The sequence below is a fragment of the Enhydra lutris genome, unplaced genomic scaffold (genome assembly GCF_002288905.1).
Source record: "Enhydra lutris kenyoni isolate GAN:26980312 unplaced genomic scaffold, ASM228890v2 scaffoldscaffold9, whole genome shotgun sequence".
Lineage (NCBI taxonomy): Eukaryota > Metazoa > Chordata > Mammalia > Carnivora > Mustelidae > Enhydra > Enhydra lutris.
The window spans coordinates 14,116,568-14,139,817 of record NW_019154093.1 but is presented as its reverse complement, the minus strand read 5'-3'; the positions used below and the strand labels follow the sequence as shown (position 1 = coordinate 14,139,817).

Below are 23,250 nucleotides of genomic sequence, written 5' to 3'. Positions count from 1 at the left end.
TCTCTCTCTCTGACAAATAAAATCTTTTTTTTTTAAATAAATAAAATCTTAAACAACAACAACAACAAAAAAGAAATAAAAATTCCTCCATGCAGCCTTCCCTCACCGGTCCCATTTTCCCAGCTGAACATGGTGGCTGTGGAGTAGATTAGCCTTTGTTCAGAGAGAACAAAGCAAGGCAGAACTAGGGGGCTAGTACTCAGCATTGCTGATTTAATAAATGTATGCATGACGAATGCTGGGACTAATTTAATGGATATCAGTGTGGGTGGGGGGGAGGTTGGTGACATTACTGCAGGACCAGTCTAACCCAAAGGCAATGGCAATATTATGAACGGCTCCAGCCTACGAGGCTTGGCTACAGTGGATCCCTTCTGCTCTAGGAGCTAGAAGTTGGCCCCACAACTCCCTACAAAGGCCTGGATCCAAACATCCTCCATTCTTCCCCCAGGCCTTCGTCCAGTTAGGTGGTGGTGGCAGAGGAAAGGAAGCCGAGACAGCAATGCAGTGAAGATCCAGGTTTACTCTTTGGGGACAGGGAGGGGTGAGGAGGCGTGGGTGGGACGGGGCGCCCCTCAGTAGTCAGCTGTATAATCTGTGCCATGAAGCCCCCGGCACAGCAGTGTGAATTCCTTCACCATCTCCTTCACCCGCCTCTTGTTCACTCGCTCACTGAAGAAGGGAAGGGAGATCAGGTTAGTACCATCCACCACCGCCGCCCTCTCCTCTGGACCCAGGCCCAGGCCCCGCCAGGTCTGCTCACCGAAGGATCTGCTGGCTGAAGGTGTCCTTCTGTTCAGGGCTGAGGCGGGCGGAGGGAAAACCGGGTGGCTGCAGGGCCTCCTTGATCCACATGCTCAGGAGGCTGAAGCAGTGTTTGTTCAGAGCAAATAGGATGTCGGCAAAGCAGTCCATGAGGCTGCGGGAGGCCTGGCCCCCAATGGCCTGAGGGAGATGGGTTCTCAGCACACCAGGGCCTTGCCCCTTTTGTGGCAAGGGTGCCTAGCCACATCCCACCCACTCCCGGACAGTTCCTCAGCCAAACTGCACATGACAAGTGAATGCTGTTTTCTGAGAGCCGGCTGATCCTCACAGCAACCCTAACAACTGTCAGCCATTTAACTGATGAAGAAACAGAGTCAGAGAGTTTAGGGAACCAAAGGCTCCAGCTTCCCAGAAGGGCAGCTGCCTTGGCAGTGAGGGGCGCCCCACCCCCCTCAAATACTGGCTCCATCTCACCTCCAGCACTGCTATGAGCAGCATACGGCCATCCTCTTGAACCACTTTCCCCACGGGTTCTACTTCCCCACACCGAGGCAGCAGCTCTGTCTACAGAGGATGGAGAGGCCTGTCAGCCTCAGCTCTTTCCCCACTCTCCCTGGGGACAAGACCGGCACACCACACCCCTACCCTCTGGAGTCCTGAACAGGGCTGGGTACAGGGTGGTGGGGGGTTAGGACTCAGCGTGGGACTCACAAAGAAGCCACAGGAGGCCTTGACAGTAGGTGCCTCAGGGAACTTGAGGGCCAGCACAGCTGTGGGAGAGGCAGAGGCAGATTAGATAGGGCCTAAAGATCCTCCTGAGGGGGCCCCAGGCCCTCCTGTCCACCTGGCCCCACTTACCACACTGGAACACAGCCTTGACATCCAATCGTTCACACAGGAACAAATCTGGCTTCCGCTTCAGAGCCTGCAGGAGGTGGAGCTGGTAAGCCCAGCCCCAACCAGCTGCAAGGACCAACCCCCTTTACCCCCCACTCACCTGCCACCCCAGGCCCCAACTTCACGCACCATAGGTTACAGGCTGCCAAAATCAGCCACCCAGCCATCTCTGGGGGACCCACCCCACCCCACAGTTCAGTGAGTCAGGAGGGGAGCAGCCAGGGGATACTATGTACATGTACGTGTACTTGAATGCACTGGTGTGTGTGAGAGGTGGGGGGGGGGGTGTCACAATACAGAAAGCTTGGGTCCCAAGTCACTCCCTGAGCAAACACTTATTCTCCCCTCCATCAAGGTCAGATCTCCTGCAGGTTCCAGGTAGCCAGCAGTGACTGCTTTGACTTGGAGGCAGTCAAAACCCCCTGGATTTGTTAACAGGACAGCAGGAAGAGATGGCAGCGGGATGTGAAGCCCAGTCCAAAAGCACCCCTCCCCACATCCCACCTGCATTCCTCAAACACCCTCCAGCTTAGAAATAGGAAAAGTAGGGTAGGAGCCTTGGAGCCAATGGCCCCACCATTCAACCAGGACACCCTGTGTCCAGGCCCTTCTCAGCCACACCCAGCCCAGGAGTCAGTGCTGCCATGTGGGGGGAATGGAAGGAGTACAGGGGCCAGAGAGCCCATCCCAAGTGGCACCAGGACACAAATGGCAGGCACATCCTCAGGTCACAGGAGATACTCTGCACAGCTCCAGCAGTCATCAAACACTGCTGCTCTCCAGCAGCCCCCCAAAGCATACCATGTAGATGCCTAACCCCCCATCCCCTCACATACCTTTCACTACCCTAGGTTCACTCATGTACAAACACACTCACGCGTACCTTCTCTGGGAACACCCTACTTACCCTCAAACACAACTCTATCACATCCCTTATACGTACTTCCCCACATTTGCAACACACCCTGCTACATATTCACACCCCCAAACCTCCCCACATCCCCCAGCCATGTCCACATGCCCACACCTTCAAGCTACCTAGTCCTCTAGCATGTGTACTCTCCCGACACACCCATCCACAAACACACATATAAGTGCCTCACCCCCAAGGATGCACCCTCATAGATACCCACACACGTCCATCCAGGCCCAGAACACACTCCCTGTTCCCCATTCCCACTGTGCCCCACCCCCTCTACTAGACTTGAGTTCTAAGAGAGTAAGAACTGTGCCTGCTTTTGCTTACCATTACATCCTCAGCATCTGGCAGAGTACCAAACATGTATTACACACTCAATAAATATTTGTAGAATGATTAAGCAAAGAAACATCATTACCCCAACCCACAGGAACCTCCCCATCAACCCCACACTAACCCCATGTCCCCATAGCTCAACACATGTATCTTCCACAACCTACATCCCCTAATACAGACCTACTGATACCACTATATACACTCCTCCATCAAAATACACACTCCCACAGCCCAACACACATACCTCCAACACATATCACTGTCCAAAGCCCATCAATGCCTAATGCACATCAATATACAACATCCATCAGTGCACACGCCCACACTCAACTACACATTTATCCCAACACAATAGCTGCTCTATTTAGAGCAGCTACATGATTTCTGTTTCCAAAGTCAAAACACACAAATAAGGTCCAACACACTTAAACACACACCAAACACAAACACATCCCAACGCAGTCTCACAATGGAGCCAGCACCCCACCTCCCAGCAGCAGCAAACCCATCTGCCAGCCCGACTCAGGATTCAGGACTCCGCCCCGAGCACATTCATCTTTAGCCCCTCCCTTCAGAGCTCCTCCCAGCCACCTCTCCAGATCAGGCTGGGGGCACTGAGGCAGGCAGTTCCCGGCAGGAGCACGGGGACAATGAACCCCAGGCCCTTTAACTTCAGTCTTACCCCTGAACGTCTCAGGCATCACAGCTGCACAGGAGCTGCTGGGCACAGTTACTCCCCCTCCCCCACCCAGGCCAGCCCAGCTCCCTCCCTTCAGGATCGCCTCTCCCTGGTCTTGGTGGAAGAATGAGCTAGTTGAGGCAAAGGGGCACTAAAGGAGGATGTTGGGTTGTCAACTTCCACGGAAACAGATGAAGAAACTCTATTCAACTGAACAGAAAAAAAATTTGTCAACAGAAAGCTAAAAATAGGCTTAAATTGAATTTCAACATAAGAGAAAGAGAAAGAGAGAGAACAGAACGTGAATGAATAAAACTAAAACACACCTGTGCCAGGAGTTGCATAAATGAATCAACAATATCAGGATGATCCCTGGGCCCTAAAATATAATAAAGATGGAACTTAAGAAAAAATTATACAAACAGCAACTCAACCTCATATAGTTATGTGGGACTGAGAGCCTGCAGGGAGACAGCGTGGGGGCACATGAGCAGCAGGAAGCAAGATAAAGAAACAAAACATACAAAAACCATGAACTGGGAGAAGCCCAACAGAAAGAGACGGCAAAGTGAAGGACGGGCCTGCCCCAGCTCCCTCCCAAGGGGCCTTCCACCTACTCCCCACTCCTCCTCAGGCCAGTCCCCCGAGTGATCCTTTGGTGCTGGAGCAATGTTGGACTCCACAGAGCTGAACAAACAACCCCCACACTCTTGCTTCAGCCTCTGGCTGGCTGGAGTGGCCCTACACTGCCTCCTAGCACATACCTCCCCACACTCGCCATCAAAGAGGAGGGCAGGGCTGGTGGGAGGTCAGTCCTTGGTAACTCCCGCGAATGCCTGGCCAAAGGCCCCGGAAAGGTGAGGGCATCAGGGCCTGAGCAGGTGCCCTCTCACTTCCGTGGCCTTAGAGCTCTGTGTCTGGCCAAGGAAAGGAATCTTCTTGGTCCACTTAAACCAGAGGACTTCTCCTTGGCTAGGGCAGGGCCCAGTATGCTGTGGAGATGGCTGGCCAAGCCACCGGCAGGGTCTGGGGAAGAAACTGTATCATGAGGCCCAAAATGAGAGCCCCACCCAGCAAAGTCCCTCCACATGGACACCAACTCAGCAGAGGGCCAGGCTAAGGGCTAAACACCAGCTCCCACCATCTGGACACACGAAGTAAGAGGGAAACCAGTCAACATGTCACCCCATGGTGCAGTGGGAGGGCAGAGGCTGAGAAAGGAATGGCAAGACTGGGAAGTGTAACAGGTAAGAGGGCCATTCTGTCCTGCAAGACAACCAATAAGGCCAACAAATCTGATTGCCGTTGGACACTAGTCTGCTTCCAATGCTGTTGACACCTGTGGCAAGGGCGAGGCATGTGTCTGGAGCTGCTGCTTGGGCTGCTCCACTCTGAGGAGGAGGCACCGCACGAGCATCTGCCTGAAACACCACTAAGGAGCTGTGTGATCTTGTGCAAGCCACCAATGCCCAGTTTCCCCAACCATAAAGCAGACCATGAGCTCTTTCCTGCCTCCCTCTCCAGGCTACAAGGAGCCACTGAGAAAGCCCATCTCCTTCACACCTGAGCCCCAAGTTACTCAAGTCCTGGAAAGTGAGGCCCAATGTGCCCCATGCTTGGGTCCCCCTGCGGACAGCGTTTGATATTCAGCAGATGCCCTGCTAGCGGTGGGCCCCAGACAGTGGGGAAGAAAGGCTCCAAGGGCAGGGAGACCTCACCCTCCTCTCTTCAACAGCATCTGATACCTACTCTATGCTGGCCTTGTTCTGGGCCCTGAAGAGGCAGAGAGAAGAGCCTCAACTCTGCCCTTGAGGGGCTTAGTCTAGGGAGAGAGATGAACACACAAAAGCAGATTACTGAGTAGGACTGGTGCTGTGTCAGCAGTGTGTACATGATGTAGTTCCAGCCCAAAGTCAGAAACACCCAATTCTGCCCCAAAGAAGCCTCTAAGAACCGATGCGTGGGCAAGGCTTGGAGGAGGGGCGCTCACCCAGTAAAGGGCACAGGGCATTCCAGTCAGAGGATCAAATGGGACACAGGAAGGGAGAAGTCGGTGTGGCTGGACTGCTGGCATGTCGGGGACGCTGGCAGGAGAAGACACTGAGGAGTAAACAGGAGCTGCATCATGTGGGTGGGAGTGGGATGAGAACCTGAGGCAATGGCGAACGACGAAAGGGTTTCCAGCCGGGGAGGGAAATTACTCAGATGTGTGTTTCCTAAAGAACATTACAACTGCAGGGTGCAAAGAGGGGCCTGGGGAGAAGGGCAGATGTCAGGGAAAGCAGTTAGAGGACTGTTGAGGTGATCCAGACACCCCACACTGAGGTGTGGTCATGGAGGGAGGGGAGAGGTAGGCAGACTATGGGATAATCAGGGTCCAGGACCACCCAGACTTGCCCCTGACTAGACATGAAGGGTGGGAGAGGTAGAGTTAAGGATGGCCACACCTGGTTTCTGGTTCAAGTTTCTGCCCACTTCGTACCTACCCACAGCCCACTGGAGCAGAGGCCAGCATCATGGGACCACACACTGACCATATAAGCAGAGAGCACTCTGGCTCCAGTGGAAAGCCCTGGTGAGCACCCAGCCTGTGACCATAAATCCAGGCAAGAGTCATGAGGCTGGCGGAGCAGCACCATTTCTTTTCCAAGTTAGAAGCCTGGGGTAGACAGCAGGGGAAGCCTGGAGCCCCCTGCTCCCAGCTCTCTCAGGCAGAGGGCCACAGAGAATAGAGCGCTGGGGCCACAGCCAAAGGGTTTCAACCTAGAGTGTAGGGAAAGGAACCAACACTCCCTGAGTACTTCCTGTGCAAAAAACCCCAAGTCAGGGGACCAAAAGGCACTACTTTCATACCTATAACAACCCTATCAAGTACATGAAATCTCCACTCCATGGACATGGAAACGAAGGCTCCACAAAACAAAGGTAAGTGACTTGCCCAAGGTCACACAACTAGTTGGTGGTGATGAGCTTAGAATCTAGGTCTATCTGACTCCAAAGCCCATGTTCTTTCCCCTTTTCATTATATCCCAAAGAAAAGGAGCCAGCCTAGTGCCCCAAGTCCCTCAGAGCTCTGGCCCCACCTTCCCACACATCAAGATTGGCCCTGAGCCCAGCAGGCCAGTAGAAGACATCATTCACTCTCTTATCCACTTCAACCTAAGATGTCAGCTGTTTGTAGGGTGACAATTGTGCTGTCCTTGATCCTGTAAGTTTCCCATCAAGTCCCATGTGCAACTCAGGGGACAGAGGAGAACAGAGTGGGCAGCTTTAGCTCCCCAGTCAGGGAAGCAGAGGCAGTGGCAGCGGCGGCAGCAGCAGAGACCCTGGTCAGGACCTACCTTGCTGGAAGAGAGTGAGTGTGACGGAGGTGACGAGCAGGAAGAGGGCCTCGATTGGGGGAAAGTGGGCAGGTTCATGAGCAAAGATGTGGACCAGCTACAACAAAGCAGGGAATGCTGGTCAGTTGAGGCCCTGTCTCACCAAGAACTGGCCAGCATCCCCGGAATGCAGGTCAGAACCCCTGCCAGGGCACCCATTCACCCCATTCCACCCATCCACCCCATCCCAAGGTCAGATGAAATCTACAACACAGCTGCCTCAGTCAGAAGGCCCACCTGTCGAGTGAGGTCAAGAGCAGAGGCCTGGGGGATGGTGCTGTACATCCGACCCAGCATCTCACACAGCTGTGGCACCATGGGGGCAAAGTCATCCAGCAGGGTCTTAACGGACTTCTCAAAGATAGCGCATACCGCCTTGGGAAGGAAGCAAAGGGGCCCATGAAATAGACAACAGTATTATGATCATCAAACTTGACAAGAGACTGGATCTTAATTACTCCAACAACTAAAAAGAAACTATAATTATGGGATGTGATGGGGTGCCAATTATCATACAATGGCAATCACATTATAACACAGAAATATACCAAGTTCACATGCTGTACACTTAAATTTAAACAATGTTAAACATCAAATATATTTCAAGAAAGAAAGAAAGAAACCAGAAAGCAAAGGGGCCCTGGTTAGCAGTTCACAATCAGCTGGAACAGAACTGAAGCCCTGCACAGAGGAGGCCTAAGGAGGGACCCTTACCTATAAGCCTGGCCTGACCCTGCATGTCAAGGAAGATAAACAAGTCTGACCCTCACCCCAAAAGGCAGGAGGCAAAAAGGCCCTTCTCAAAGGGGCACAGGATGGAACTTTGCAACTCAAGTCTTGCTACTTACATCTCCACCATTTCCTCTCACAGAGCAGCAATAGCAAGAAAACCCTGAATTGAAAAGGGACCAAAGGCAGCTCTCTGATTACAAAGCGGACCCCTGACTGTCGCTCAGCACCAACATCATAGTGCTTTGGTCAAGTACTTTGTGATATTGGGAAGTTCTGAATGTCTTCCCAAAAAATTCCTTTTACCTGTAGGGCAAGATTCACCTCCTTTATTTCCTCCAGACCATTGCAAGCCGAGATGAGGCAGCAACACCTTCCTCCTGCTCCATATCTAAGCACAGTCACCATGTGGGTAGAGAGCAAGGACGGGGGCTCACCTCCACCACCTGGGCATCATTCAGCCATTTGCTCAGCACCTTCTGGATAAGCTGGAAGACCTGCTGCAACACCACAACCACCTGAAGACACAGGAAGAAGTGAGGTGCCCCCACCACCACTCTCGCCCACCTGAGATGGACATGGTAATACAAAGCAGGTTGGAAGTTCAACTCTATTACCCTAGACTAGACATTGAGTCCTCAGTGAATGGGACCTTGGGGGAAGGGCTAGTTCACTGAATCCCCCATGAGTGAAAGAGGATATCCTGAATTCTAAGGATCATTTTAGAGGAAGCCTCAAAGTGCAAAGCAGGGATATTATGAGGGCTTCAGAAAATTACCAAAACTTTGTAACTTAAAAAAAAAAATCACTCTCTATCCATTTCTGCTCAGAAAAATCCTGTTAGTGCCAAACCCTAAGGGCTAGCCCCTGAAGAAGTGGAGATGCTATGTCACCCAAACAGGCCTAGGGTGGAGAGCCCCAAGGTATACACATATATGACAGTTTATGGAGGAGCAGAGAGCAGACTGAGGTCCTGGGAGGTGAGGGAAGGCAGGACAATGACTACCATGGAAGGAGAAGGGGCTCTGTTGGAGGATGCTGGCCCAAGTTTGATCTAGAGCCAAAAGGGAAACTGAAACTAAGGTGAGGAGTTGAGGAGAGGAGCCAGGATACTGTGACTTCCTTTTCTCCAGGAGAAATCCTGGGAACAATGATCCAAGCAGTCTCCCACATTTATTCAGAACTTTACAGTATGCAAAGTACTTTCACATATGGTACCCAGCACAGCTCTATGAGATGAGCAAGCCAGAGAATCTGACATTCATGGTTTTGAATGGAAAGCTGAGGCTGGCCCCAGATCAAACAGCTTCTAAGTGGTCACCCCAACCCCACTGTGCCTAAGCTTACCATGGTACTTGTCACACTGCTTTGCGACAATCTGATTACATGTATACATGTAGAGCATGTAAGTATCCCCAGTGCCCATAGGGAACAGTGAATAGTGAAGTAGAAGTTGGGGGTTAAACAGGGGTCCATAATTACATCACTTAGGAGGTTGAAGGATAATGCCAGTGTCCCCCATGGGGCGAAGGAACCACAATGACCTCACCCCAGTTGGGCTGGGGACAAAGACAACATCGCCCACAGGGTTGGATGAGGCAATGACATCACTCTCTATAGAGTGAAGGGCAATGATAAGGTCATTCACAGGGTCAGAGGACCAAATGTATCATGCCTCACGGGGCCAAGGGAACAATGACAATATTACCCATAAAGTTGGGGAGAAACAATGACATTCCCACAGGGTGTATGGTCGGGGGGGACAATGGCAACATCACCCACGGGGTTGGGTCCCTGTGGCACTGGCAGCTTCCGGAGCTCAGGGCCTTCATGATCGTCCTCATGATGACTGACATCCAGTGTGGTGAAGAGGTTGGAGAGAAGGCCCAAGATGTGGACAATGGCCAGCTTGTTGGAAGGATTAGGCTACGGGGAGAATCAAACCAAGCTCTGGATCTCCCAGCCTCAGTTTGGCTCCTGACCCCAGCCCTGACGGCCAACTTGACCCAACCCACCAGCAGCCAGCCACAGCCCACACAAAGGGAAGCCCATCTCTGCCCTCTGGCTACATGTGTACACACACACACACACACACACACACACACACACACACACACACCACCCCCCACCCCCAAGCTCACTCACTATCTCCTCTGCTAGCTTCTCCAGCTGCTGGATGTAGGGCGAGATAAGTGAGTGCAGGTTCTTAAGGATCTCCTCCACCTGCAGGGCTGACAGCAGGAAGCCCAGTGCCTGCATCAGCCACATGCACTGGCTTGTCTGTGGGGCAGAACACAGAGAGTCAATCCTGGACATATCTGGTCGTGGGTAGGAGGAATGAACCTCTTGGGGGAAGGTTCCAAGAACAGGGAACAAAAGACAAGAAAGGGGTAGGAAAAGGCAGAAGAGGATTTCCACAGATCTCCACAATATCCCCAAGAACCCCTAGAAACTTCTGGGCTCACCTTGTGGATCTGTTTCATCAACACATCCTGGAGATAAACAGAAGGAATATGGGATCAGTGAAGTGCAATGGGCCCTGAGACCCAGCCCCACCCAGGCCCCTGCCTACCTGGGAGACAGCCACGATGTTAGCAGCATAGGGTGGCAGGTCATACTTGCATTCTCGGCAGATCTTCTTGAGGGTGGACACAGAAGAGACAGAGAGCTCAGGATTGCCTAGGGCATGCAGTACAAGGGGCAGAACACTGTTGATCATGACAGGGTGGTCAGCCAGCCATTCAGACAGAGCTCCTGGGGGAAGAAGGGAGAGGGGAGGATATTGGAGGCAGGCCAGGCTGGCTTTGTACCATGTTCCTGTGAGGCACACAGAGCTTCTGGCAGGATCAAGTTACAGTCTTAGTACTGAATAGGGAAATATGCATGCACATCCTCAAAGAGGAGCTTTATAGCTGAGAAGCAGGAAGGAGTTACTCAGAAGAGGCCTAGCAGTGCTGTTCCATTGACAGCAAACTAGCCTCACTGAATTGCAGCTCAGAACACTGTAGGAGGACCCCTAGATGTGCCAGGACAGTCTGTTGGGTGCAATGCTGATTGTGTGTGTGGGCATGTGTGTCTCTCCCATTCTGGACAGGAACCAGCAGGCTGACTGTGGCTAGGGATGGGTGCCTGTGGCTCTGGAAATGTGCTCATGGGTGTGTGCCAGGTCTCACCAATGGTGAACATGACAGTATCCGCCAGCTGCACGTTGCTGATGCTGATCCGTGGAATGAGGCCAATGAGCCCAGGCACCACATCAGAATAATTGACATCGATGGTCTCTGCGATGGATTGGAAGCCATAGAGCAGGGCCTCTGTGTGCTGAGGAAAGAGGGTGCCACTGGCTTGGCTGAGGAGGAGGTTATGACAGTTCTGGGAGGGCTGAGGGAATCAGGCTTGGGAGGTACCTGCCAGGAGTAGGGCTCCTCTGAGCTGGTGAGCAAACGGCCCAGCTTGTCATAGAGGTTGCTGAGCAGCTCGGCCCCCAGCATCTCATACACATACATGAGCGTATCTGAGATGTCCACCCTAAGAAGCAGATGAAGACCTTATACACTGCCCGATCCTGCCCCTAAGTCCAGAAGCCCACCCCCACCAATTCCCTCACAACCCTGCAAAAGTGCCTAGAGAATAGAGAAAGGAGCCCCAGGATTCAGGAAGGCTGGCCTTGGGTTCCTCTCCTTATTGCCTTCATCAGTTCAGGACTCTATTTAGAGGTAGGACTGGCCTGCTACCATCACCTGTAAATCCGGAACTGTTCCTTCTCATCTGAGGACCAGAATCCGTATTCCTCGTCAGAAGGGAACTGGGCCTTGTGCAGAAGCACATCCACTAGCTGGAAGTAGACTGGCCGGTACACCTGCTGGTATACAGCCTGCTTCTCTGCCTCGAAGGACAGAATGTCATCCTGAGAGAGCCAGGGAAGGAAGTTAGCCACCTAGGCACCAGGCCCGGAAGTCCATGATCTGCCTTCTATCATTACAGCTCAATCCTACTGGAGGTCACACAGACACACCTGCAGCGTGTACCAGAAGGTGAGGGTCAGGGAACTGGTGGTCTCGTTGACAGGGTAGTGGCCAGGGATGCCAGTACAGAACATAATCATGTTGACAAGGGCCAGGAAACTCTGCCAGTGCTCCACTTGATCCAGCAAGGCCCTTGGAAGGAGGACGTATAATAAGGTCATTCCACCTCCCCCAGTAGGGCTTCATAACTCCACTTCTTAGAGGGCCCTGCTATTCCCCACCCCCTACCCTCCCCACCGGACAGCTGACCGACTCCTTACCTGGAGTGGTTCTCGCCCAGGGCCACAGCAATGCGACAGATGCCATGGGAGGTCTCCATGTCCCCATTCTGCACTGCCTGTCGCAGTTGATCTTGTAGTCCCAGCACCAGCGGGATGAGTTTCAAGAGTGTGTTCACATACCTGGAGGCAAGAGGTTAAGGAGACCCATCAGAGCTGCCTGCCCATCCCCCACCAGCTTTGAGAGAGACGCACATTCTCTCTGTCTTCCAGCAAGTCCCCTCCCCTACATTAAACCCAAAGTGAAAAAGAGGTCAGGGCCTACATGGTAGCTTTAATGCTGCCCATGTTGGGAAAAACCTCAGGTCAGGGACCTACCTCCAGGAGAACTCTGGGAAGAAAGTATAAGAAGGTCAGTGTTGAATGGGTTGAATTATGTTCTCTAATTAGACTTACAGTTGATGCTGGCATGGGTTAAGACGTCTGGGGAAGTTGAAATGAGATGCACATATTTTGCACGTGGGAAGGACATAAATTTTGGGGACTAGAGGGCAGACTGTTATGGGCTGAATTGTATCCTCCCCCCAGAAAATATGCTGAAGTCTTAATCTCTAATACCTCAGAATGTAATCTTATTTGGAAACAGGGTCAGTGTAGATGAGGTCATAGAGTAGGGGAGAGCTCTAATACAACGGGTATCCCTAAAAGAAGGCAACCACATGAAGACAGACTTACAGGGAGAATGACATGTGATGACAAAGGTAAAGATTGGAGTCATGCAACAGCAAGCTAAGGAACAAGACTGCCGGCAAACCACCAGAAGCTAGGTGGAGGTTAGGAAGGGCTCTCCTATAGGTTTTCAGAGGAAGCCAACACTTTGACTTTGGACTTCAAACCTCCGCAACAGCGAGACAGTAAATTTCTGTTGTTTAAAGCTATCCATTGTACTTTATCTAAAGTGGTACTTTATTATGGCCCCTCCAGGAAACTAATATAGATAGTGTTAAGGGAGACTGAACAAGGATAGGAAACGGAGGAGTTAATACAGGCTCAGGAGCCCTGATAAAGACTCCAGGAGACACCGACAGCATCAATCCCCACTGTCCACTCAACTCCCTACCACCAAATCCGAACTCCTTTGTACTCTGGTGGCAGTATGAAGGGAGAGCAGTAGATGATGAACTGGAAGACAGCTAAGAGGCAAAATGGTCAGGACTTGATGACTGACTGGATACAACAATGGGGAAGAGTTAAGGACAGCTCTCAGGTTACGAGACAACTGCTAAGATGGTGGAGCTATTTACTGAGGTCAGGAGGAGTGGGTGGAGGGGGATAGTATTAAATTTAATGGAAGGCCAGAAGGTGGTAAGTTCAGCATTAGGCATGTTGAATCAGAGGTACCTGGTGAGATCTGCAAACAGAAGTGTCCAGAGAGTTGGATATGAAAACCTGAAGCCCAAGAGATAAGTTGGAGCAGGAGATAGTCATGGGCAAACAACTGATAATTGAAGCTATGGGAGCAGATGAGCATTGCCCAGGAAGAAAGCACTGAGTGAGAGAAAAGAGGGTCCAAGTCAGAGTCCTGAGGCACAATGATCTTAAAGGGGGAGCAGGGGAAGCACAGTATACAAAAGAGACAGAGAACACTAGCTCCACTCACTGGACCCCTCTCCAGCAGCCTGCTCTGTGGAGATCAGACTAATCAGAGGAAATGATATTCTCCGCAGGGGTTGGGGGATCAGATGCTTGAGACCCTCTGCTACCAGTCATGGCGTCACCAGAGCAATCTATGGAGAGGAAGGGGGACTGATGGACCAGAGGAGTTCTATCTGTATTTGCCCTAAGCAGGCTGCTAGGCAGGCAGGTAGTCTCATAACCTCAGGGGTAGGATGAAAACAACAAGAGGCAACCAGCCCAAGATGTTGGCTTTCTCCAAATCCCCATTCTGGTGGGACAAGGTGCCCATGCCAGGATACCCCCAACCCAGAGACAGCCCTAGAGGATGCAGCTCGGAGACAGCTGGGATAGCTTCAGTCTCATGACCCTGACACAGGCCGCACCACCAGACAATGGGTACCTTCAGGCCAGACTCTGGCACAAAGAGCAGGGGGAGGGCCAAAGCCCTGGCCTACGAGCTTCCCAGCAGCTGAGATGAGGGCAGGAGGTAGTGCTCTATCCCCAAAGCATCCCTACCAAGGCTCTCTCACACCTGCTGAAGTTGATGTACACAGCAGGTACTCAATCTTCACTGGGTTCTTGATTTGTCATATTTGAGTTGCATAATAGGCTCAATCACGGACAATATGGTCCAGAAAAGCTCCGAGTATTACTCAAGGTCATATAGTAACTTAGAAACAAATGCCAGGCTGGGGCAGCCGCTTCTACTGCAGCAGGACAGCTCTTTTAGGGCCCAGCCTGAATTTCTCCAAATGATCTATGCAAATCTCAGTCCGTATCTCAAATTCAAACTGATAAGAGCCCCCAAGAGTCTGTCTAATTTCACTTTTTCTCTTCCCCCCAGCCCCCACTGAAAAACTCTTCTAGGATTAAAAACACATTTTCAGGAAAAAGAAAATCAAGGCAGAGAGAGCCAAGCAGCTTCTGGAAGAGTGGGAAAGAGGGGACCTGAGTGCAAGCTCAGTTAAGAGGACAGCCAACGTCAGGACACCTGGGGAAAACAGTGGCCAGATGACCCAAGAGTCAAAACCACAGGTGACTTTCTCAAGCCAGAGTCCTGGAAACTAGACTAACAGAGCAAGGCCTAAACTCTGACACCAGGATGGGTGCAGCCCACCAACAGGGAAAACCCTTGTTTAGATTTCCTACCACCTGGGCACCTATTCCTGAGAACTGTGAGTAGGCAGAAGAACAAGTCTGAGGCTTCTAGAGGCTTGTAGACTTGGGGGAGGGAGATAGGATATCTTTAAGGCCATGGCTGAGACTGGGTTCAAGAGGCCTAGTTCCCACTGGTCAGCTCAAGCTGCCGGGGCAGGGCTGCTAGAACTTGCTGGCTGCCACTCACACTGAGCTCAGCCCAGACCTGCAATTAGAGCTCCGGGAGGAGAGCTGAGAAAATGGGGAGAGTTGCTAAGCAACCATGGGGGCTGTAGCCAATGGGCGCTCAGGAGGCTGTGGGTTCCCTCACTGGCTCCTTGTTCGCTCATTCGTTCAGAGGAGAAGAGGCATCAATTACCTGCCAAAGCCCTCGAGACTGGCTGGGCGGGTAAACCTGGGTGTATCCAAGGACACCCCATATCACCCATGCAGTGGCCCCGGGCAATTCCCCTTAGCCACTAACTGTCCGAGCCCAGCTGGCACTTGAGCTACAGGCTGCTGAGGAAGGCTAGCCCTGGGACTCAGTACCCACCTTGAGTTGGAAAACCTGGGAAACCACAGGAAAGATAGACTAACTACCAATGCAGTAACAGTATCAAATACTAGCAAGTACCATTTATGGGATGTACAAGAACCACGCAAGACCTTTCACAGACCTTCTCTTCTTTGATCCTCATACCAAAATATTCTTTATAGAGCACCAGGAGCCCTGTGCATATTATCCTGTTTAAGCCTTTACAACTCTGTGTGGTTGATATGATCACACCCATTTTACTGTTGAGGAAACTGAGGCTTAAAAATGACTTACCCGGGACGCCTGGGTGGCTCAGTTGGTTAAGCAGCTGCCTTCGGCTCAGGTCATGATCCCAGCGTCCTGGGATCGAGTCCCACATCGGGCTCCTTGCTCATCAGGGAGCCTGCTTCTCCCTCTGCCTCTGCCGGCCATTCTGTCTGCCTGTGCTTGCTCTCTCTCCCTCTCTCTCTCTGACAAATAATTAAATAAAATCTTTAAAAAAAAAAATGACTTACCCAAGGTCTCAGATCTACCAAGTGGACCATCTGGGATTCAAACTCAGACGTGACTAATGCCAAGGCTGGAGGCATTAACCACTCTCTGATGCTCTCTTTCCGTGTTTTCCCCTCCAACTCTGTCAAGCGTTTCTAAAGCCCCACCTCTCCTTCTTCTTCCTTTTTTTTTTTTTTAAAGTAGGCTTCATGCCCAGTGTGGAGCCCAACTTGGGGCTTGAACTCACAACCCTGAGATCACGACCTGTGCTGAGATCAAGAGTTAGATACTTAACTGACTGAGCCACTCAGGTGCCCTAAAAGCCCTATCTCTATAGTGTTGTTAGTGTCTCCAGTCTTGCCCTGGCCAATCCAACCTATACTAAAAATCTCATTATGCCATTTTCTCTGCTTGAAATCCTTTAATATCTTTACATCCTCCTCAGGATGAAGACCAAAATCTTAAACCTAGCTGACAAGGCCTTGCATGATCTGGGACCAGACCTCCAACTGGCCCTTAAACCCTGCTGTTTAATCACCCCCACTCACCAGGCTCTCTCAACACATTTTCATTGCTCAGGCTCTTGAAAGCACACCTCCTCTGGGAAGCCTTCCACAACCCTAAGATAGGGTTAAATGCCTCCTCTGGGTTCTCACAGCACCCCCAACCCCGCTTTCTGCATTATGGCATTCATCTCATTGACCATACTTGCCCCTTCAGGTGTCTGTTAGACTGTGAGCTCCTGGCTTGCTGAAGTCAACCCATTCATCTTTGCGCGCTGGGTGCCCAGCAGAGGGCCCAAGACACAAACAGGTGCCTGACAAACATCTGCACAAACAGCTCACTACACTCACCTTCCTTCAGGCCCCTGTGGGTACTACGGTGCTGCCCACCACAGGCCTTTGCCCCTGCTGTCGTTTCTGAAGTCTGGAACACTCACTCCTCCCCTGACCTCCCCCGCCCCGCTCCCACCTCTCACCATTCAGGCAACTCCTACTTCTCCTCTGTTCAAAAAATACTGAATGCTACCAAATGCCGCCAGGCACAGTGTGACAAAATCAAATGACACAGTGCCTGTCCTCACAGAGCTGAGAGACCAATGGGGAGACACACGGTACTTTACAACAGAAACTGCGTTATAGGCTAAGAAGGAGAAACAGTAGGAGCTCTGAGATGAAATAACTGAGAAGACCAAACTTAGTCTTAAAAATCACTGATGGCTTTCCCAAGAAAGTGAAGTTTCAGCTGAGGTAGAGATGATGTGCCAAGTACATGGGACGGTTCAGAGGCTAGGAGCATGGGACAGTCAAGGAACTGAAAAGATCATGTGAGAGTGAAGAAAGGAGCGTGGCATGAGAAGAGGCTGGAGATTAGCCACAGTGTGCAGCACCTTTGTGAATCACATTAAGGACTCTGAGCTTCATCCTAAGAACTGTAAAAAGCCACTGAAGGGGGCTGAGCAGAAAGGACAAACTGGATCCTCATTTTCAAAAGACCACTCTGGCTGCTGGGTGTGCAGTAAAAGGTACAAGAGTAAAAACCAGGGGACTAGTGAAAAAGCTCTGCAGTAATTTGGGGAGAAAGATGATGACAGCTTGGACTAGGGTGGTGGCAGTGGAGACGGAAAAAATAGATTTGCAATATGGTCAAGAGCAGAACAGCCAGGACTTGGCGACTGATTGGTGGAGAGAAAAAGAAGAAAGAGTCAAATATTGTAATGAATAATTTGTTGGATGGTTAGTTGTCTGTCTCCCTCTCTGAACCATAAGGACCACGTCTTGTTTGCTTCCTTGTGTATCACCAGCATAGGAGCACGTATGCTGTAGGCACTCAAATAGTGTTTACTGAATGGATGGATGGATGGCCAAGCAAGCTGTCCTTCTCTGGGAAGATGGGGACCAGCTCACCTCTGGGCATCAGGCTGCGAGATGGCATTGACAATGGCCTCCACACTGCTGTCGAAGAGCTCTGAGTCCTGCAGAGCAGCAAAGGCAGCCTGAATGAGCGCCTCACAGTCCTGCAATGGCACCTCCAGCTGCACCCAGCTGGAAAAGCACTTGAGCACCTTCTGACGCACACAGCTGGGTGAGCTGGGCTGCTGTAGCAGCTGCTCTAGCAACGGGAAGACAGCCCCGCACTCCACTGCCAGGCTGGCCCTCACCAGGCCTTTGCGATACTGGGGCAGACGGCTCGTCTGGAACTCCTCCGGCAACACTGTCAGCAGCTCGAGCAGGGCCAGGCAGCGGCCCTGACCATCCACCGGCGAGTCCTCAGCCTGGAAGAGCCGTACCATATCTGCCACAGCACACGGCCAAGCGTCAGGCATCATGCTGAGAGCCAGGGAGGCCAGTGCCACACAGAGCCGAGTCAGCACAATCTTGGAGCCACTAGCAAAGTGGGTGATCTGGGTGAAGAGCTGTGCCTTTAGACTTTCGTACTGGTCAGTGGGTATGTCACTCCAGTAGCGAGAGATCTTGATGTGCAGGGCACTGGCCCCAAAGTACTGGATCTCAGGCACCTTGTCGGGCTGCAGTAGCTGCCAGCTGAAGTGCCAGGCCTGTGGGGAGACCTGGGCCTGCATCAGCCATTTCTGAGCCAGGTTCTTGTTCTCAATGTTGGGATCGTAGTAGAGCTGGTGCAGCGCCTGCAGGACAGCACAGGACTGAGCAGGTGCTGGGCACTCTGGATCCTGCCAGAGCCCAGAACAGAGGGTATGACTTGGTCCTGCAAGTCTGCTCTCTCTGAGGGCCTGAGCGGGAAGAGCCCAGGGCTCTACAGTGTTTTCTGAGCCCAGGGTTCTACTGATATCTTGAGAGCCTGAACTCTGCCCGTGCTCTACCATATTCTCTTCTCCTTATAGCAAAGCATTATGGGTTCAGAGAGTGAACCTCCACAGGAAGTCAGAAAGAGGAGGTTGAGCTCCCCAAAAGGGAGACACTTGAGGTAAAAGACAAGGCCCAGGTTGAAGGAATGGCTCCACAGGGATGACGCTAAGCCTGAGTAGAACATGGAATAGCTTGAGGGGCCCTGACCCTCCCAGGCACAGCTGCTCCCATCAACTCCAAGACTTCTATTCAGCTCCCCCAGGACCATCCCTAGGTCACTCCAGATGCTGGCACCAAAGCCAGTGTGAAATCTGAGCAGGGCTAAGATTTTGCCAGGCAGCGGTAGGCCAGAGACATACTGGAAGGGAGGGTGAGCACAGCCCTCAGAGAGCACACGTGAGGGTCCAAAAAGCTGGTCAAGAAGTCTTGGCTGGCAGCCCTGGCAAATGCCTTGTCTGGAGCTCTCAACTAGCCAAATCCCCAGGGCCCCAATTCCATAGGGACTTCACACAGTAAGAAAACAGTGGTTTGTCTCCCTGGCAGCACATGGAAGAGTGAGCCACCATGCCAACACCGCCCAGCCCCAGGGAGTAGAACAGCCAGCTCAGGACTCTGACCCCCCTAAGCAGGCTCCATTCAAGTATTCTTAGACCAATCTGTACTTCTGACAGCAAGTTCTAGTTACTGTCCCTTTTTTGACCACTCCAGGATGCTTAGGCAGGCACTGAAAAGCAGAAAGATTGCATTCTTAGCATTTGGAATGGCAAAAAGGGATCAAAAATAACAAGTGAATATCTGTTACCATTCCCTGCTTCCCAGCAAGGTAGCCCTATCTCCCCATACATCACAGTGGGGAGGCATTTCTGCATCCCAGGCCTCTGGGGCAGAACACAGAAAAGAACCAGAGAAGTAGTTCAAAAAAGATGGCCGGGGCAGTGGGAGAACCTGGGAAGGCCATGGCAGGAAGCTCTGTGGGCAGGAGAGCAGGGAAAGGACCCTGAGGCTGCCAGCAGGCCTGAACCCCTTGGACCCAGCACAAAACAAAGGGGGGCCAGCCCTTCCTGCCTGCCCAGGACTGGTCTGGCCTCCATCCAATAGAAGAAGGACCCTTCTCCAAGAAAGAGTAAAAACTACCCAGACTGTTTTAGTTTCAGGTAATTTTCTGAGCCCCTGGGTCACAAAACAGGTCCAGGATGGCTCAGCATCTGTAAGGTTCCTGGAGATTGAGCTGCAGGTCTCCTGGGTTCCTGGTTTCTTACTGCACTGCTCATGCAGTTCCCATGGAGCTGGAGAATAGCCAGTGTGGCTATAGGTCTAGGCCATCAGCACTCTGGAGGGACCATCCCAAGACCCTAGAGTATCCACAGAGAGCCCATGTCTAAGGAAAGCCAAAAATAAACCATTAGGACACCACTACTCTGCTGTCCATGCCTGCCCAGAGAGACAGCAAATGCCAGGTGCTCTGGGGGCACCATCCCAGCAGGCACCCAGCCCAAGCCTGGGCTCTGGCATTGGTATCAGTCCCCAGAACTTCTGCTCTGTCACTGGACCGCCCACCCCAGGGCCCTCATACCTTCTCCACGTTCTCCACAGTGAAGTCCAAGGCTGGTGCTGCTCCAGCCCCTGTAGCCCCTGGCTGCTCCTCCCGCCGCTCCATCTTTGCTCCCTCCCCAGCAGGGAGGTGGACCCTGACCTGTCTCCTGCCCCAGCCCCTTGGCTGCTGGCCCCCTGCTAGACCCCGGCTTGGGTCCCCAGGAAGCGGTGGGGTGACAGGGGGCCCAGGGCGGGCATGGCTGCCGAGGCCTCCCCACCTCGGTCGGGGATGGGGGGCTTGCCAGAGGCCAAAGGGGTGCTCTTAAGAGGAAGCCAATGAGGGGGACTCCGAGGAGGGAGCCGTCAGTGAAGAGTTCGCAGGCGGGGGTCCCGGTGGTGGGTTACGGCTCTGTCCCCAGAATCTCTGAGGAAGGAGTCATAGGGAAGGCAGGCCTGTGGGGGAAACCGAGCCCCTGGCCCGTGAGAGGTCACAGGGTCGATGGTCTGTACCCACAACACCCTCGTCTGAGGGAGCTCTCGGGTCCTACGAGGAGGTCACGGGGTAGGGGGTGACGAGGGAGAGAGCCCTTCGCGGGTTACGGAGGCGTCCGACGAGGCGCAGGGGTGCAGCTTCGCGAGTCTGGGGCGAAGAGTCCGTAGAGTTGAGGGGCTGTGGCAGGTCTCCTCCGCTCGGCCTGGCCCGCGCTCTTCTCACCGCCCGGCCTGGCCCGCGCTCTTCTCACCGCCCGGCTCCGGCCCCGCTACCGCCGCCGCCGCCGCCCTAGTGACTGACAGGCGAGCCGGCCCGGCCGGGACGGGGCGGGGACCTCAGCGAGGCGCGGGCTGCCCCCAGCGCCTGTTCCCGGCACAGCCGACTCAGGCGCCGCCCTCCCCCCGCGCCTGCCCTGGCCCGGCCCGGCACGGCCCAGCGGAACTGCGCAGAAACTCATTCCGGGTCTCTGGTCTTGTCCTCGCGCCGGCCCGCGCGCCCCCGAGCAGGCGACGGAGCTGCGCGCCGCTCGAGGCCCCCACTGAGCCAAGGCCCCGCCGCTGGGTACCCTGGGAAACGTAGTCCGCATTGCGGCTAGCGGGAGGGCGGCGCCTTGCGGCTGAGGTCGGGAGCACGTGGGCTGGGGACCAGTGGAGCCCCGCCGGCCCCAGACCTCCGGCCGGCCACAGGGTCAGATCTGCGGGAGGCGCTGATGAGCAGTTCCCTAGGAGGACGTGACCGAGGGGGCCGGTGGTTGGAGCTGGGAATGCAGGCTAGAGGAAAAGGCGTGCGTTGGGGCTTGGTGTGGAGAAACAGGTCACCGTGGTGTCGCGCTGCCGGCGCCTCCTGGGGTCCGGGAAGAGGGCGATCTGGGCAGAAGGCATCAGCACCGCCCACAGTAGAAAGGGGGCTTGGTGCGCCCCAGGAATAAAAAAAAGGACGGCTCTCCGAGTGCCCAGTGACCAACCAGGAAACCACATACCATGGACAGTACTCGGAGAATTTCCTAGGGTGCTTGGAAGCAGCTTCTCTTTATGAATAATTAGAATAAGAATAGCTCACATTTAAGTGCTAGGAACAAGTAGTACTTTGCATACCTAAGTCCGATTCTCTGGACAACTCTGCGGTGGGTTTTTTAGTCACCATTTTCCGATGAGGAAACAGGTTGAGAAAGGTTGAGCTTTCAGCTAGTGTAGCAGAGACCAGCATGGATCTGGTTGACCGCAGACCCCAGCAGATCCTACTCCTTCACTTCCACTTGTCTTTATGCTAACTCTTATTTTTAAAGTTTATTTATTTAAATAATCTCTGCACCCAACGGTGGGGCCCAGACTCACAACCCTGAGATCAAGAGTCCCATGCTCTTCCGAATGAGCCAGCCAGGCACCCTGATCTTTTATTAACTCTTGCCAGTTATCCCAGCAGGGGGAAAATGATCAAAAGGGAAAGGAGGACTTGTATTTGTATTCAATGGAGGAAGCTGACATTGGCAATACCTGCTAAGGCTGAAGAAGGTGAGTGTAGGCTTCCCTGAGGAGGAGAAACTTGGTCTGGGCTTGAAGAATAGAAAGAAAGGTGTAAGGAGGGGGGCTGGATTAGCTTGGAAGCAAAATCTAGTCGGAGTCTAGTCATTCAATAAATCTTAAGTGGGGTTTCAAGTGGGCAGTGATGATTGGATTTGCATTTTAGAAAAACCTATCTGTAGGATGTAGGATAAATTGAATTCATCACTTGGGGGTGCAGGGAGCGAATCCCCCGGCTTTCATCAGAGTTCCTAAGGACTTTACAACCCCAAAACAGGTTAAGAACCACTCCTGTGACCAAGAAAGGTGATCTCACATAGTGCAGACTCTCCTAGATCTTTTCTCTGATCCCTTAGCTTTCTACACAGCCTCTCCTTTCCCAGATGAGACCTCAGTGAGTCAGCTGGTGCACATACACTCTGTCACAGGGGAAACAGGATCATTTTTGGACAGGAGAGGAAGAAAGCCATTGGCAAGTGCAGGGGGCAGCACATGGAACCCCACACCTCAGTTCCTGGATGAACCAAATGTTCAGGGAAGTTTTGGGTGCTCCCTGAAGCTTTAAAAACTGCCATTTCAAAGCTGCCTATAGTTTTCCATCTTATAAGAGTTGGTGACTTGATAGCCCTTTGGAGGAGACCATAGCTTGGTTCTGGGAAGACCACTCAAAGGAGCAATGTAGTTTTTTTGCAAATGTGAAACAAAGACTACGGTCAAGAATGGAAATACCACCTGTGGCTTCTGGGAGTGGAAAGTGCTCTGCCTGGTGAGTTCACATGCCAGTGACCTCTGCGAAGTTGTAGGCTGAGAACTACGGGCTCTGGAACTTGTTCCTTTGGGGGAAAGGGGCTTTATTTTATTTTATTTTATTTTATTTTATTTTATTCTTTAAGAGGTATTTGGGTTCTTATGGGACTGTGTTCTTCTTAGAGAAGGTACAGTTTCAGCTGGGACTGTGTGAGATGTTGGGCACAATCTCTCTGGGGCCCAGAATGCATCGTTGAGTTGGAGGGACCCTACTTGCTCAAGGACTGGCAATCAGGACTGTTGAGAGCCAGCACCCTTGGCTTGGGTTCTGACCTGGCTCTCT

At 52.5% G+C, this 23,250-nt stretch overlaps 1 protein-coding gene across 1 annotated transcript; it reads right to left on the bottom strand.

Moving 5' to 3' along the window:
- Positions 1 to 503: 503 nt before the first annotated feature.
- Positions 504 to 20,979, bottom strand: LOC111143024 (importin 13). The gene is made up of 20 exons (XM_022496437.1): positions 20,188 to 20,979; positions 17,697 to 18,433; positions 11,991 to 12,131; positions 11,721 to 11,862; positions 11,446 to 11,612; positions 11,113 to 11,233; positions 10,879 to 11,026; positions 10,278 to 10,459; positions 10,171 to 10,197; positions 9,851 to 9,985; positions 9,488 to 9,631; positions 8,143 to 8,223; positions 7,214 to 7,351; positions 6,938 to 7,034; positions 3,923 to 3,975; positions 1,624 to 1,690; positions 1,477 to 1,535; positions 1,240 to 1,329; positions 764 to 945; positions 504 to 672 (listed from the first exon to the last, which is right to left on the bottom strand). The coding sequence occupies exons 1-20, from the start codon at positions 20,269 to 20,271 to the stop codon at positions 576 to 578; spliced, it is 2,892 nt and encodes a 963-aa protein (XP_022352145.1). The 5' UTR covers positions 20,272 to 20,979; the 3' UTR covers positions 504 to 575.
- Positions 20,980 to 23,250: the final 2,271 nt, after the last annotated feature.